The sequence below is a fragment of the Macrotis lagotis genome, chromosome 1, assembly GCF_037893015.1.
Source record: "Macrotis lagotis isolate mMagLag1 chromosome 1, bilby.v1.9.chrom.fasta, whole genome shotgun sequence".
Classification (NCBI taxonomy): Eukaryota; Metazoa; Chordata; class Mammalia; order Peramelemorphia; family Peramelidae; genus Macrotis; species Macrotis lagotis.
In genome coordinates, this window is record NC_133658.1 from 431,243,842 (window position 1) to 431,258,599 (window position 14,758).

The following is a 14,758-nucleotide window of genomic DNA, read 5'->3' on the forward strand; positions in this document are numbered from 1 at the left end:
GGCTTTGAACCCCAGGTACTCCTGACTCCAGGGCTGGTGCTTTATCCACTACGCCACCTATCTACCCCAAATATGAAATTTCTGATAGAGCATTTGACCATCTCCTATTGCAGTGTTCATGATCAAATTGCAAGAATACCTCGAAAAAAATTTGTTTATATTTTGGGAAAACAATTTACTGATGTTTTTATTTCTGTGAAACAAGATTTCTGATTTTGCTGTCTCTGGTATATTTGAGCAAAGATCAAAATATGAGTATCACTATAGAATAAAAAATAATGAAATGTAATAATAGTAATAATCAAGCAACTTGCTGATGTTGAAAAGTGAGAGATGGAGAAAACACAGACTTATTATTCTTTCCTAAATATATTGAAGCAAAATCACATTGAGGAAGCCAAAAAGGCCTAGAAACTTCATCATCAAATATATACATAACAGAAGAAGGCAATAACAGTACAAACTCACTTGCAAGTTCATATGGAAGAAGATAGTGACTGGAAGATCATGATTAGTATTGTCTCTGGTCAGTAAATATTCAAGATTCATACTCTGTAATTTGGGCTGTGCTAAGCTGGAGCAATACAAATTAAGGTTAAAGACAAACAAGGAATTCATAGTATAATGAGGGAAAATTATTACATATATACAAACTAAATACAGGACTTTGAAGTAATCAAAAGAGTAATTAGGAAAAAATCCTAAGTAGGACTTTAGCTGGATCTTAAAGGACACCAGGAACCCAGGTGATATATTGAACAATCTAGGCATGGGATATAGCAAACCAACATGCTTGGAGCTTGACAATGTGAAGTGATTTCTGGAGGAAACCATAAGGAGACCATTGTTATAGGATTTCAAAGTACCTAGGTGATGGATATTGTAAAATATAAAAAGACTGGTGGCGCAATGGATAGAGCACCAGCCCTGGAGTCCTGATGATCTGACTTCATATCCAGCCTTAGACACATAATTGCCTAGTTGTGTGACCTTAGGAAGTCACTTAATCTCATTGCCTTAAATTAAAAAAAAAAAGAAGAAGAAAATATAAAAAGACCGTAAGGTGTGAAATAGGACCAAAGAGAAGAAGCAAAAATCACTGAATAATTAAGAATGAAATTAGGGCAGTTTGGTGGCACAGTGGATAAGAATACTGGCTCTGGAGTCAGGAGTACTGGAGTTCAAATTCAGTTTCATACATTTAATAATTACCTAGCTGTGTCACCTAGTGCAAGTCATTTAATCTCATTGCCTTTCAAAAAATAATAATAATAATGAAATTAGAGTAGAAAGGCAAAACAATAGATGAAAAATGGAAAAGATTTGTAAAAATTTTCAACATTGAATTATAATAGAACTACTATATCTGGACCCTAGCATCAGTCTTTTTTAACTCTTAAATGACAGAATAGTTACCTAGCTGTGTGGCCTTGGGCAAGCCACTTAACCCCGTTTGCCTTGCAAAAACCTAAAAAACAAAAAAAAAAAGACAGAATAGTTCTAGAGTAGAAAATATCACAGGCTTAACAATTGAACTAGATCATTTAATTATGCAGAAAGGAGAGAGTCATACTAGAAGCGACATAATTTTAAGTGTTGGAGGGATAAGTTCTCAATGCATAAGAAAAGGGGAGAGATGCCAAGGCCTGGAAAAATCTTGGATTTTTATTTAGTATTATTAGAATTTTGGATTTATTTATTCTTATTCTTAATTGGTCCTATTAATACCAGTTCAAGTTATAATCAGTTTTTAAACCCATCCTTAAGGAAAATAGACACAAAAATGTATTTGCCAAATTCATTTTATAGCATACATTTAACCACTCTTCATATAATATGTTGGGAAAGATAAAATAGCCTAAGAACTCTCTAAGTCTTATATCTTTTGAACATTACTGTGTTTCTAGTTGAGAAGAAAACACTAATTTTCATATGATTACAGTATATGATTGATGTGATTTTAGAAATGCCTGTTTAGGGGTGGCTAGGTGGCGCAGTGGATAGAGCACCGGCCTTGGAGTCAGGAGTACCTAGGTTCAAATCCGACCTCAGACACTTAATAATTACCTAGCCGTGTGGCCTTGGGCAAGCCACTTAACCCCATTGCCTTGCAAAATCTAAAAAAAAAAATGCCTGTTTATATCGAAATGCAAGTAGCTCCCAGCAATATTTCTAGGAAGGCTCATAATCAGAAATTAGAAGTACTTTCTTATCCTTTGAATATATTGAAGAATTTTTAATTTATACTTTCAAACTATTCATATATATATACATATATATATATATATATATACTTTATTTAGTCAGTATTTAAACATTTGATGCAAATGAAGCACTGTACTAGGTATTGTTGATACAGATAAAAAGAAATAATCCTTTATCCCAAGTTTATATTCTGTTGAGGAAGACATATATAGGTGTAAAGGTGGTGCAATTAAATGTATAGAACCAAATACGAGTTAAGAAGAGGAAGATACTTAAAAATGAGAAGGAACAACATTTTTGTAGAAGGATGGTACTTGGACTTTGTCTTCAAAGAAGAAAGTCATGTATGATAGTGGCTTCCTTAGTCATACTCCTTCCTAATAAAGGGATCACTGAGCCAATATTTTTTTGTAGGTTATAACATTTTTGTAGCTCTTAAAAGATTCTGTATTGCTTTCATTAAATTCAGCTAGCATTTGTAAGTCAGTACTTTGTGCAGAGATTATAACACTACCTAGTTCCACTGACATCAGACATTTCCTAGTCCTTTGACCCTGTACAATTCACTTAACCTTTGTTTACCTCAGATCAAATGACAGAATGGTAAATGCTTTATGGATGTTGGATATCATTATCATTATTTACTTGTATATATAAAATAAATAATCATGTTCCTTTTCCCCTATATTCCCATCAGTTTTGAACTTTGTGATTCTTGGCAATTTAGTGAGTAAAAGATAGTATCAGCTTCAATTTGATTTTTCTTTGATTTTTAAAGAACCTAAACAATTTTAGATGATTATTGATTCTTTCTATTCTCTTCAAGAACTGACTGTTCCTATCCTTCAACCACTGTATGTTAGAAAATGTTTGATATTCTTATTCTTTTTATCACTTCCTTGTATCAGTGAGTCTTGGTTTCATTTATGTCAGTCTGAGAAACCTTGAGGGTATTTGTAATTTCATCTGTGAGATCAGACTTTTGTCAGCCAAAATACATTGTTATTTTTCATGATTTATATTAACAGGTTAAAGTAGGTATGTTGTTATTTTTAATTAAATTAATATTATTAATTAAAATTTCAACTTTTCATTTCCAATATGTTAACATTAGAAGATATGTCACATAAACAAAGTTTTTTTGACCCTCTGTAATTTATAAGATTGTAAACAGGTTTTGAAACTAAAAAGTTTGAGAATCACTGCCTTCTAGCATAATTTACGTCCTTTAAGTCCACAAATATTTTCAATTTAGAGTTTATAAATCATTCCTATTCACTTTATTTTTTTTTTGTTAAGGGAATTCAGTCTGTGCCAATTCAATTAATTTTTCATTATTAAGAGGCAATAAAGTTTTCTTTATTTCATGAGTATTTTTCTTGTTTCAATCACCACTTTCACAAAAGACACTTGCTTAAAAATTATATTGTTTGCTCTGTATGTTTTTTGAAAATTTGGCCTCTTTTTTCCCACCAACCTTTGAGATAAGAGTATTGCTCTGTGATTGTCTCTTTCACTTTTCTCTCTTTCTTTATCTGTGATTTGCATGATAAACTTTTTCTTTTCCTTCATCCATTTTATTCTCCTTCAAGCCTTTTGCACATATTTTGCGTTCTTTTTTTAAACAATGTTGTTGTTTTCTTACCACAAATATGGATTGCCTTGATATTTATCAACAAGCAATTAAGTGCCAGGTACTTTTCTTTTTCTTCTTTTTTTTAAAGGCACTTTTCTAAGTACTAGAGATATAAGTAGAATGGAATTCAACAATCCTTACTCCCAAGACTTACATATATTGGCAGACAAGGTGAAAACTTTGGTTTTTTTAGTTATTAAACCTTTTTCAGCTAAAACAGTGCCAAAGCTTTTATTGTTATTAAGTGACACCATATACCATAGCATTCCCATGCTATCCATGAGATTTTCTTGGTTAAAGATACCAAAGTGGTTTGCCATTTCCTTTTCCAGTAGATTAAAGCAAGCAGAGGTTAAATGACTTGCCCAGAGTTATATAGTAGAAAGTGTTTGAGGCCCAGAAGATGAGTGACTTCAGGCCTATCCTTTGACCAACCTAGTTGGAACCCTCTATATAAACAGAATGAGTACAAGGTGAATAGATGAATCGATTATTATCAGTTTGTGTAGAAGGTAGTGCTTAAAATGCATCTTTAAACTAGACTAGATATTCTCTGAACCTGATTGAGGAGATCACATTCTGGGCAAGGTAATCATCAGTTCAGAGGGAGTCATTTGTTAGGGGAAAAGAAAGAATAAATTTTTCTGAACTTGTCAAGTACAAGAAAGGAAGTGATGCCTAATGAGTCTATAAAGATAGGACTAGGTTATGAAGTTATTTTTTAAAAAAACTATAAAGTGGTTTTTTTAAGTTTATTATTTTTATTTTTCCCCACGTAGCTCTGTAAAAACAATTTTCATCATACCTCCTTTTGAAAAGGCAAGCAGTTCGATATTGGCTATACGTATGCAGTCATGCAAAACATTTCCTTAATAGTCATATTGTGAAAAAAATACAGACCAAAAAATCACCCTCAAGAAAAATAAAAGTAACAAAATATGCTTCAGACTGTATCCAGAATATCATCAGTTCTTTCTCTGAGGATTGATTATATTTTTCATCATAATTCCTTCAGAGTTGTCTTGGATCATTGTATTGCTGATAGTTTTTTGTACACAGTATATTTCACTTTGCATCAGATCATGTAAGTCTTTTCAGTTTTTTCTGAGACCATCCTGCTTATTATTCGTACACCATTATAATCACATGCCACTATTTATTCAGCCATTCCCCAATTGATGGGCATTCCCTCCATTTTCAACTCTTCGCCACCTAAAAAGAACTGCTATTGACAGTTTTATACATTAAGGTCCTTTTTCTTTTTTTCTTTTTCTTTTTTTTAGGTTTTTTGCAAGGCAAATGGGGTTAAGTGGCTTGCCCATGGCCACACAGATAGGTAATTATTAAGTGTTTGAGGTCATATTTGAACTCAGGTACTCCTGACTCCAGGGCTGGTGCTCTATCCACTGCACCACCTAGCTGCCCCTCCTTTTTCTTTTTTGTTTTTTAAATCTTGTCAAAGAAGTTTACAGTTCATTCTAAAGGCAACAGGAGGCTCTAGTATTGAGACTGCATAGTCGTGATGTCATATTTGTGCATTAAAGAAAATTGATGTAATAATTGTAGCTAATGGATTGGAATAAGGGTCTGTTTGTGTCAAGGAGAGATATAGAAGCTTCTAAAATTGTGACAAGATGTAATGAGGGCCTGAACTAAGGTATAGACAATTTGAGTAGGGAGAAGGGCTTAGAATGCAGAGATTTTTTTACAAATAGACATCAAGGTTTAACAACTGATAACATAGGAAGGAAGAGATGGAGGTATCCAGGTTATGCCAAGGTTAGGAACCTTTGTGCCTCAAAAGATGATGATACCTTTGGCAGAAATAGAGAAATTTGGAAGAAAGAGTTTGAGAAGAAATGCAATGAGTTTTGTTTTAGACTTGCTAAATATGATGTGTCAGGAATACCTAGAGACAACAAAGTGATTACGTTTCAAAAGAGAAGGATGAGAACTAAGAAAAGTATTTTCAGATTTGTCAATTAAGAAACATGCTAATTCAAATTCGGCCTCAGGCACTTAATAATTACCTAGCTGTGTGACCTTGGGCAAGCCATTTAACCCCACTGCTTTGCAAAAGAAAAAAAAACACTGCTAACTTTGCAGATGGTACTTTTGAGTAATGAGGTCAGAAATACATTATTTCTCAGTTGCATGTAAAATAAAATACATGCTCTTTTATATTGTAATCCAACTAACCCTTCCAAAACCAGTGTGACCTTTTAATCTTCCATTAATTATTTCTGTACTCTATGCTTTAGTCTGGTGGTTCTCAAATTTTTTAGTTTCAAAAACCCCTTTATACTGTTAAAATTTATTAAATTTTCCTCCCCAAAAGAGGTTTTGTTGATGTTTATCTGTCAGTATTTATTATATTAAAAATTAAAACCTCTGACCTTAGGAATCACCCTAGGATCTTGAGGACCTCCAGGGATCCCTGGACCACACTTAAAACATGACTGAATTAATGGCTGCTTCTTAACCCCACACAGGTTTCCAACTTCTGTGTGCCTTTTGCTTATTTCCTTCACCAGAAATTTTCTCTCCTTTCTTCCCTTCTCATACACATATAGACATCTGACTTGTGCTTCAAAGTTTAGATAGAATCTCTTCCATGGAACCTTCCTTGATGCCTCTTTCTGTACTCAACAAAATTCTAGATTTAAAGTTAGAAGTGTCATTATAGATTTTCTTTTATTCCCTCATTTTACATATGAAGAAACAGATTGAGAAAAGAAATCTCTTTCCATAATACTTCATTTATACTCTCCTTCCTCACATCATGTTTTTCTTTGCATTATAATTGCTTGAATATATTCTATATTATAAATTCCATAAGGATAAAGGCTGTTTGATTAATCTTTGAATTCCTCATAGGGCTTTTTATGTAGGCATTTAGTAAGTGTTGAATAAATGAATTTTGGTTCCGGAATGCCTGTACTTAGAGTTGACTTTGAATGTGACTAACATTCTAGAAATTTCACTTGAGATTAAATAATGTTATTATATTACAAAGACCTAACTCAGGAGTCATTCCAATGTTGAACCTAGTCAACATTCATTTTTCATACTGAGGCAAAATCCCAGTCTAAGTAAAATTGTTTTCTCTGAATGTTTTGTTAATTATGGATATTTGAAACCCTCCCTCCCCAACCCCATCCATTGAGTTGGTGGCCATATAAAGTTAAGAGTTAGTAACATGATTGGTAGAATTGGAAGTTTTTACCACCTTTTGTGGAGAGCAGTTTAGAATTATGTCAAGAAATTGGCTAACATTTCCATACTAGATATAAAGCCCAAAAAATTGAATGATAAAAAGACTAGATACTTCAAAATTGTTATGGCAGGCAGAGAACTGGAAACTAAGCTAATATATCTATCAGTTGATAGGTATACTATGCTAGATGAATGTTATACTCTATAAGAAATAATGAATAGTGAATACAGAGAATCACAGAAAGACTGATTCAAAATGAAATAAACCGAAGCAAAAAAGTTGAAAATGAATGTTGTAAAGTTAAATGACCAGATTTAATCCTCAAGAGGAAATAAAAAAGGTACATCCCTTCTTGGCAAAGACTACAGGTATAGAATTATAAACTGTTTTAGAATTGTGCTGTTTGATTAGTCTTGCTGAAATGGTTATCTTTTTATTCTTTGTTATGAGGGAAAGGTCTCTAAGGTGGCGGGGGGATAGAAGAGAAATACTTTGGAAAATATTGTAGATATATTAAAAAAAAGAGGCAGTCACTTATCTCTAGGAACTCACATTCTTGTGAGAAGAGAACCCATAATAGTAAGTCTCAGATATAGTCCAAAGCCCCATGGTCCCTAAAGTATAGCAGCAAAGCATAGTAATTTGTTGTTTTTCCATCATGTCCATGTCTTCAATACCTCATTTTCTAGGCAGAGTTACTAGAGTGATTTACCATTTCCTTCTCCAGTTCATTTTACAGATGAAGAAACTGAAGCAAACAGAACTTATCCAGGGTCATACAACTTGTAAATGTCTGAGACCAAATTTGAACTCAGGAAAACGAGGTTTTCTGACTCTGGTCCTGACTTTCTTTCTCCTGTGTCACATAACTAGTAATATATATTCTCTAACGATATTTCTGTTGATAAAGCAAAATTTGGTTTCTTAGGATTTTGGTAACAAAATCTTTCTCTTTCTGATCTTTAAAAGCACTGACTGCTGTGGAGGCAGAAGCTGTAGCCCCAGCAGAACCATTTGCCAGATCTCATCTCTACAAGTATCACATTAGATGCAGAACTAGTGATCTAATGGCATAATAACTATATCATAGGCTCTTAAGCTCCAGTTTCAAAATCGTCCCTATGTAACTGTTGAGATAGTAGCGATAGTTTGATATATTATTTTACTTAGGAGTACTTTGTCTTTCTCTGTTGCAGGTTTACATTTCCAGGTGTTTTTGTTAAATAGATAGAAGTTTGAATTACATGAAATCTACACATTGGGAAGATTAGAAGGGAAAAGTGTCTAGTATTTAAGATTACTTAGAAAAGTAGATCCTGACATTGATATTTTCTTGTAAAACAATTTTACATCAAGAAGTATCTTAGAGGTCATTTAATCCGATCCCTTTATTTTGTAGAAGACAGTTGATTCCCAAATGATTAATAATGGCCACACAGAGAAGGGGCAAAGCCAGAACTGGAACTCAGTATATTATTAATTAAACCACACGGAGAAGTGCATCATATGTCAATAGGTGACATACTAATGCTTTATTGGTGGGACTGTGATTGAATCCTAACTATTCTGGAAAGTAATTAGAATTTGTTCAAGAAAGTGACTATAGTGCCCTTGCCCTTTGATTCAGATTCCTCTACTACTAGGCATACAGCTCAAGGAAGTAATGATTTAAAAAAAGGAAAAAGACTCCACACTCCAAATTATTTATGTTTTGTTTTGTTTTGTTTTTTAGGTTTTTTGCAAGGCAAATGGGGTTAAGTGGCTTTCCCAAGGCCACACAGCTAGGTAATTATTAAGTGTCTGAGACCGGATTTGAACCCAGGTACTCCTGACTCCAGGGCCGGTGCTTTATCCACTACACCACCTAGCTGCCCTTCCAAATTATTTATGGCTTCACTTTTTGTTCAAGCAAATATTTGGAAACTAATACATGAGATGCACATGATTGAGGAAATAATTGAACAAATCATAATAGAACATGAAAAATTATTATTGTTCTTTAAGGAATACTAGGGATGAAGCATCAAGAGGAAGATGTATTATGAACCACTGCAAAGTGAAGTAAGCAGAACCAGGAAAACAATACATATGAGGACAACAGCAGTGTAAATGGAAGAAATAGGAACAAAAGGAAATGCAGGGAAAGAAAAGGCTAAAGAAATAAGCATATATATGGACTTTACTGTGTGTCTAATCAATGTACTTAATGATTTTTACAAAATAATTACCTCATTTGATCTTGACAACACCCATGCAAAGTATGATTTATTCCCATTAGTTAAATAAACTAAGAAAAATGAGTTAAATGACTTGTCTAGGGTCACACAACTACTACATGACTGAGGCCGGCTTTTTCTTAAGTCTTCTGGTCTCTCAACTGGAGCTTTGTGTTCCTTCTAGAATGAGATGGTAGACTATACTTTTATTTTATTAGAGATGGTTTGTAATTATTCCTGCTTTGTCTCCCTTAAGATTATTTAAAATCAGAGTGCTGGATCTTCAGAGTCCACTACAACATGTCAGAACAAAGGGTTAGGAAGCCCTCAGCCCTTCTGTGGAAGTTCACACTGAATATCTTCTATTTCCCTCCATAAGATATCTTATTATACCACCTTTCACTCACTCCCCTTTCTAGTGGAATTCTTGAGTTCTCTTGGGAAAGGGGTATCTGACTTTGCTCAAAGGTTTTTTTTTTTGTTTGTTTGGGTTTTTTTGCCCTTGCTGTTGTTGATTTGGGAGAGGGGGATGCTGTAATCTATATGAGTTTCAGGTTAATGTTGGATGAGTTATGTGAAACTGGGTAGTCTGCCTTCTGTTCAAGTAGACATCTTAACCAAAAATCCCAACTTGAGCCCTTTTTTCCCCACTATATTGGTTGGTTTTGCTCAATTTTTACCCCAATTTTATTATTATAAAGTGTGACTTTCTGGGAATGGGAGGTATAAAATAAGAAATTTGTCTATTATATTCATTTACCAACAATGGTTTTTTAATAGTTCTAATTTATAAAAAGCATTTCCTTTTTATTGTAAATATCATTCATGTAGTCATCATGATGAAAGCTACGAATTCAGCTAGTTCATTCTTAATTAAGGAATAATGTGAGTGGTATAACTCAAGCAATATAGTACTACCTTTCTGAACGCTATAGACAATGATACAATAATCCAAAGAATAATAGTCTTGTCATGAAGAACTTGTTTGGAGACTTGACTCCAACCTTGGCAATTCATTTTACTTTCCTCTCCTTAATTTACTCATCAGAATAATGATTTCCTTCTAATGAAATTGTTTTGCAGAAAGCTATTTTGAATCACAGAGATATAAAGATAAGGGCAGCTGGTACTACAAGTGGTTAGAGCACTGACCCTGGAGTCAAGAGGACCTGAGTTCAAATTTTGTTTCAGACATTTAGTATTTTTGTGACCCTGGGCATATCACTTAACCCTCAATTGCCTCAAAAATAAGCACAAAAAAAAGAAAAGAAGGAAAGTTGTGCATTTTTAGTTATTAATGAGGTACGTGTATCTTGAATTAGTTTTCTAAGAATAGCAAACTTATTCCAAGCAGCTCTTGGCACTTCAGGTCAGACTGGAAGTGTAAGGGCAATTCACTTATCAGTAAGGAGAGTAGTTATGGAGTAGAGAGAAGAGAGACTTTTACTAGATGATTCACTTGAATCTAATTAGACCTAGATTTTAACATATCAAAAGTGTAGTCCAAAATCTATTAGCATAGTTATAAATGTAGAGCCTATTTTTACATTGCTTACTGTCAGGGTCCGGGGGAGGAAGAAAATGTGAAAAATAGTATAATTCACAAGAATATTGTTTTCTGAGACGGCTGGTAATGAATTTATATTCAAGTGACTAATATTTTGTAGAATATTCAAATACTGATTGCAAATGTGTAATGGCGATTTAACTTAAGTTAAAATTTTAAGTCTTGGCTTGTTTATAATTAATTCGTGGTGATTATTTAACCAAGCACTTTTTTTCTCATCCAGATAGTATCAGCAGTGCAATATTGCCACCAGAAGCATATTGTTCACAGGGATCTTAAGGTAAGTATAAATAAATAGAATTTTACTAGGTTCTGAATGAAATTTATTGGTACATGTGTATCTCTTCTAGCTGTGCTAATAATAAATAACCAATTAAATCTGACTTTTAGAGAAGAAATTTATGCTTGATGATATTTTTAAAAAACCATTTTTAAGCCACATTGGAGAGGGAAAAAAGAAAGAATGTTAAGAATTTTTTGCTGTGGTAGTGTCATTTATAGTCATTATTTTGTCGGTACATAACTACCTGAGTCATTTTGACAAGACTTCCCTGGTTTCAAACTATTTATCTCCTCAGCATCCTTTTGGAAACTAAGTATTTTTACTTAAAGTAAAAAGATACTTTAGTAAGTTTAGTCACTGAATAAAAAAAATTTCAGTTGTATTTGGTTAAGAGTCCTCTAAAAGACGTTAATTACTTTGTTTATGGCTTAAACTGATGTAGAATGAAGTCAAATCGATGTTCTTGTTTTATGGACATAAAAACATGAATTCTAATTTATGTTCTATTTTTTCTAGAAAAGCTTCATTAGATAACTAAAGTTTTCTTCATTATATCTTGTCTATAACTTTTTTTTTAATAGAAAAGCTAGGTGATGAGGTGGATAGAACACTGGATCAGGAATCAGGAAGATCTAAATTCGTATTTGTCCTCAGAAACCTCTGTGACCCTGGGCAAGTCCTACTTGCCTCAGTTTCCTCAAATGTAAAATGATCTGAGGACAGAAGCAACAAAGCTAAACTCAAGTATCTTTGCCAAGGAACTTCCACAGGGCATCATGAAGAATTGTATGCAATTAGGGGTGGCTAGTTGGCTCAGTGGATAAAGCACTGACCCTGGAGTCAGGAGTACCTAGGTTCAAATCTGGTCTCAGACACTTAATAATTATCTAGCTGTGTGGCCTTGGGCAAGCCACTTAACCCCATTTGCCTTGCAAAAAAACCTAAAAAAAAAAGAATTATATGCAACTAAAGCAACATAGGTTGTTTGTACTTAGTTGTTTGCATGTTATTTCTACCCCTTTCAGACTGATTTCTTTGAGAGTACAGACAATTTTTTTTACTTTTCTTTGTATTCTCAATGCTTGTCACAGTTCTTAGCACCTAGAGACATTTAATAAATGTTGTTGACTTGACTTGTAGATCATCCGTAAAAAGACATTACATTAAAATTAGTAATTATGCTATTTATTTTTGTAAGAAACCCATTTTTCCTTAATGTTTTTCTTCTAGGCTGAAAATCTGTTGCTAGATGCAGATATGAACATTAAAATAGCAGACTTTGGTTTTAGTAATGAATTTACTGTTGGAAATAAACTGGACACATTTTGTGGCAGTCCTCCATATGCAGCTCCAGAACTCTTCCAGGGTAAAAAATATGATGGGCCTGAAGTGGATGTTTGGAGTCTAGGTGTTATTCTTTACACTCTTGTGAGTGGTTCCCTTCCTTTTGATGGACAAAACCTAAAGGTATATATATAGTGATTTCATTCTTATTATTAAATTCCACCAAAACTGGTGATATTTTCAAGTACCACCAAATAAAAAATTATGTCAGCTAAAAAGTTGTAAAATTGTATCACAATAATGTTATATTTTCCTTATCTGACCTCCCAAAAGGAACTGAGAGAGAGAGTATTAAGAGGAAAATACAGAATCCCTTTCTACATGTCCACGGATTGTGAAAATCTCCTCAAACGTTTCCTGGTGCTAAATCCTACAAAAAGAGGCACACTAGAGGTAATTGTCAATAGGAGAAATAATAGGGAACTTTGAAAGTTCTTTGATTGTTTTTAGAGCTTTGCTTGCTTACCTTGTCCAAAGTACTTGATTTATTCTGAAGACTTTTAACTTGAAGCATTTAAGAGGACCAGAGAAAAGTAAATAATAATTCTGATTATCCAGAAAAGGAAGAATTCAGTCAGCAAATGATAGGCTAGGGAGCTTGATTTAAATTTTTTGCAGTGTTCTAGAAATATTAAGGAAGTGGGTAGTGAACATTTAAAGAAAAGAAGTAGTAATCACAAAAAGCTGTATAACTTAAAGACTAACTTCATTTTTTTATGGGATTACTTAAATTAGTCAAACCAAGAAAATACTGTTGATAAATTTAACAAGATATTTCTTTTAAAAAAAAAGAATAGAATTGTGGACAAGTTGGCAAGATGTGGACTAGGCAGTAGTACAGTTTAGGGTATTATAAACTGGTTAGAGCTAAGATTATTCATGACTGGTTCAGTATCCACTATATAAAAGCAATCTCCAGGAGAGCATCCCAAGGATTTTTCCATAGATTTTTGCTGTCTAATTTTTTTTTTAATAACGTGGATAAAGATATAGAGACCATGTTCTGTTCATAAAATTGATAGCCAGGTAGAATGGCCAACCTAGATACTGAGTCAGAATGGGTGAGGGGATTCTCACATCAAACCAAATATAGTAAGCAAAACTTTAAAAGAAGTAAATTTAGTCTTATATTCAGGTTGGAAAAAATACAAGCTTTACCAAATACATCATTTGAAAACTACATGTTGAGTTGTAGTGGAATGAAGTCCACTTAGAGGGAGTCGGCTCTATTATATGAAAACATAAATGGAGAGGAACCCACCACCAATCCCTTCCCCACCCCACCCCAAAAAAAACAACCCAGACTAATTCAGTTTTAACCCTTTTTTGAAAGGAGCATATAGTCCTCCTTGAAAATAATCCTACTTTACTCTGCTCTGGATAACATTACATTTCTGAATGCCATGCTTTAGAGAAAGTTTTGATAAGCTAGTACATAATTAAGTTGTAGTTTAAGCTTATCCCATATAGGAACTATGTATATACAATCAATGAAGGAAACCGGGGTGGGGTGGGGCATGGGAGTGATCTTGGAGTAGAAGAAATCAAAAGAACATGATAGTTTTCTTCAGATATTAGAAAGACTGTCATGTTAAATGTTAGACTTGTTCTGCTTGGCTCCAAAGTAGATAAGAGAATGAGTAATTAAAGCCATTTGAAGGTAGAATGAACTGCCTTAAGAGGTGGTGATTTCTACTTGACTGAACACCTTAAGGCAGATCATCATTTGTAGCTTATGTTGTAGAAAAGCTTCTTAAAGGAGCAGCACAACAATATAAAAGTCTTGAGAAAATGATATGCTAAGAAAGTATAAAACTTTTTCCCTTTAGTTTTATATAATGAAAAATCTGAAAATTTTAAAATTCAGAAGTGTTATATATAATGAAGTAGTTAAAGTATTCCTGTGATGTTGTTTTTGATTTTTACTCTTCTACTTTTGAAAAACAATTAATAGTTCACTTTTTTGTAGCAAATCATGAAGGACAGGTGGATCAATGCAGGACATGAGGAAGATGAACTTAAACCATTTGTAGAACCAGAACTAGACATCTCAGACCAGAAAAGAATAGGTAATCTTGTGTGGATTGTTGGTGTATGGGCGTGGGTATATGTGTGTTACAGAAAGCGGGGGAGTGCCGGAAAGATTATTTTAATGTTTGTGTGTGTGCATGTTTATTTTATATGCATATAAATATATTGTTGTCACTGACATTCAGAAGCATACATGAACTGTACAAGGAACAGGTAATAATTGGTTTACATATGCATCCATTTTAAGAAAAATAGAGTC

The 14,758-nt window shown here is 33.4% G+C and overlaps 1 protein-coding gene across 6 annotated transcripts in view; it reads left to right on the forward strand.

Moving 5' to 3' along the window:
* MARK3 (microtubule affinity regulating kinase 3) overlaps positions 1-14,758 on the forward strand; it is a 120,398-nt gene that overhangs the window by 79,759 nt on the left and 25,881 nt on the right. For all 6 annotated transcript variants that reach the window (XM_074213175.1, XM_074213170.1, XM_074213171.1 and 3 more), the window contains 4 exons: positions 11,065-11,121; positions 12,355-12,591; positions 12,742-12,861; positions 14,438-14,537. In XM_074213175.1, coding sequence (XP_074069276.1) covers positions 11,065-11,121; positions 12,355-12,591; positions 12,742-12,861; positions 14,438-14,537 — 514 coding nt within the window. The remainder of the gene's footprint in view (positions 1-11,064; positions 11,122-12,354; positions 12,592-12,741; positions 12,862-14,437; positions 14,538-14,758) is intronic.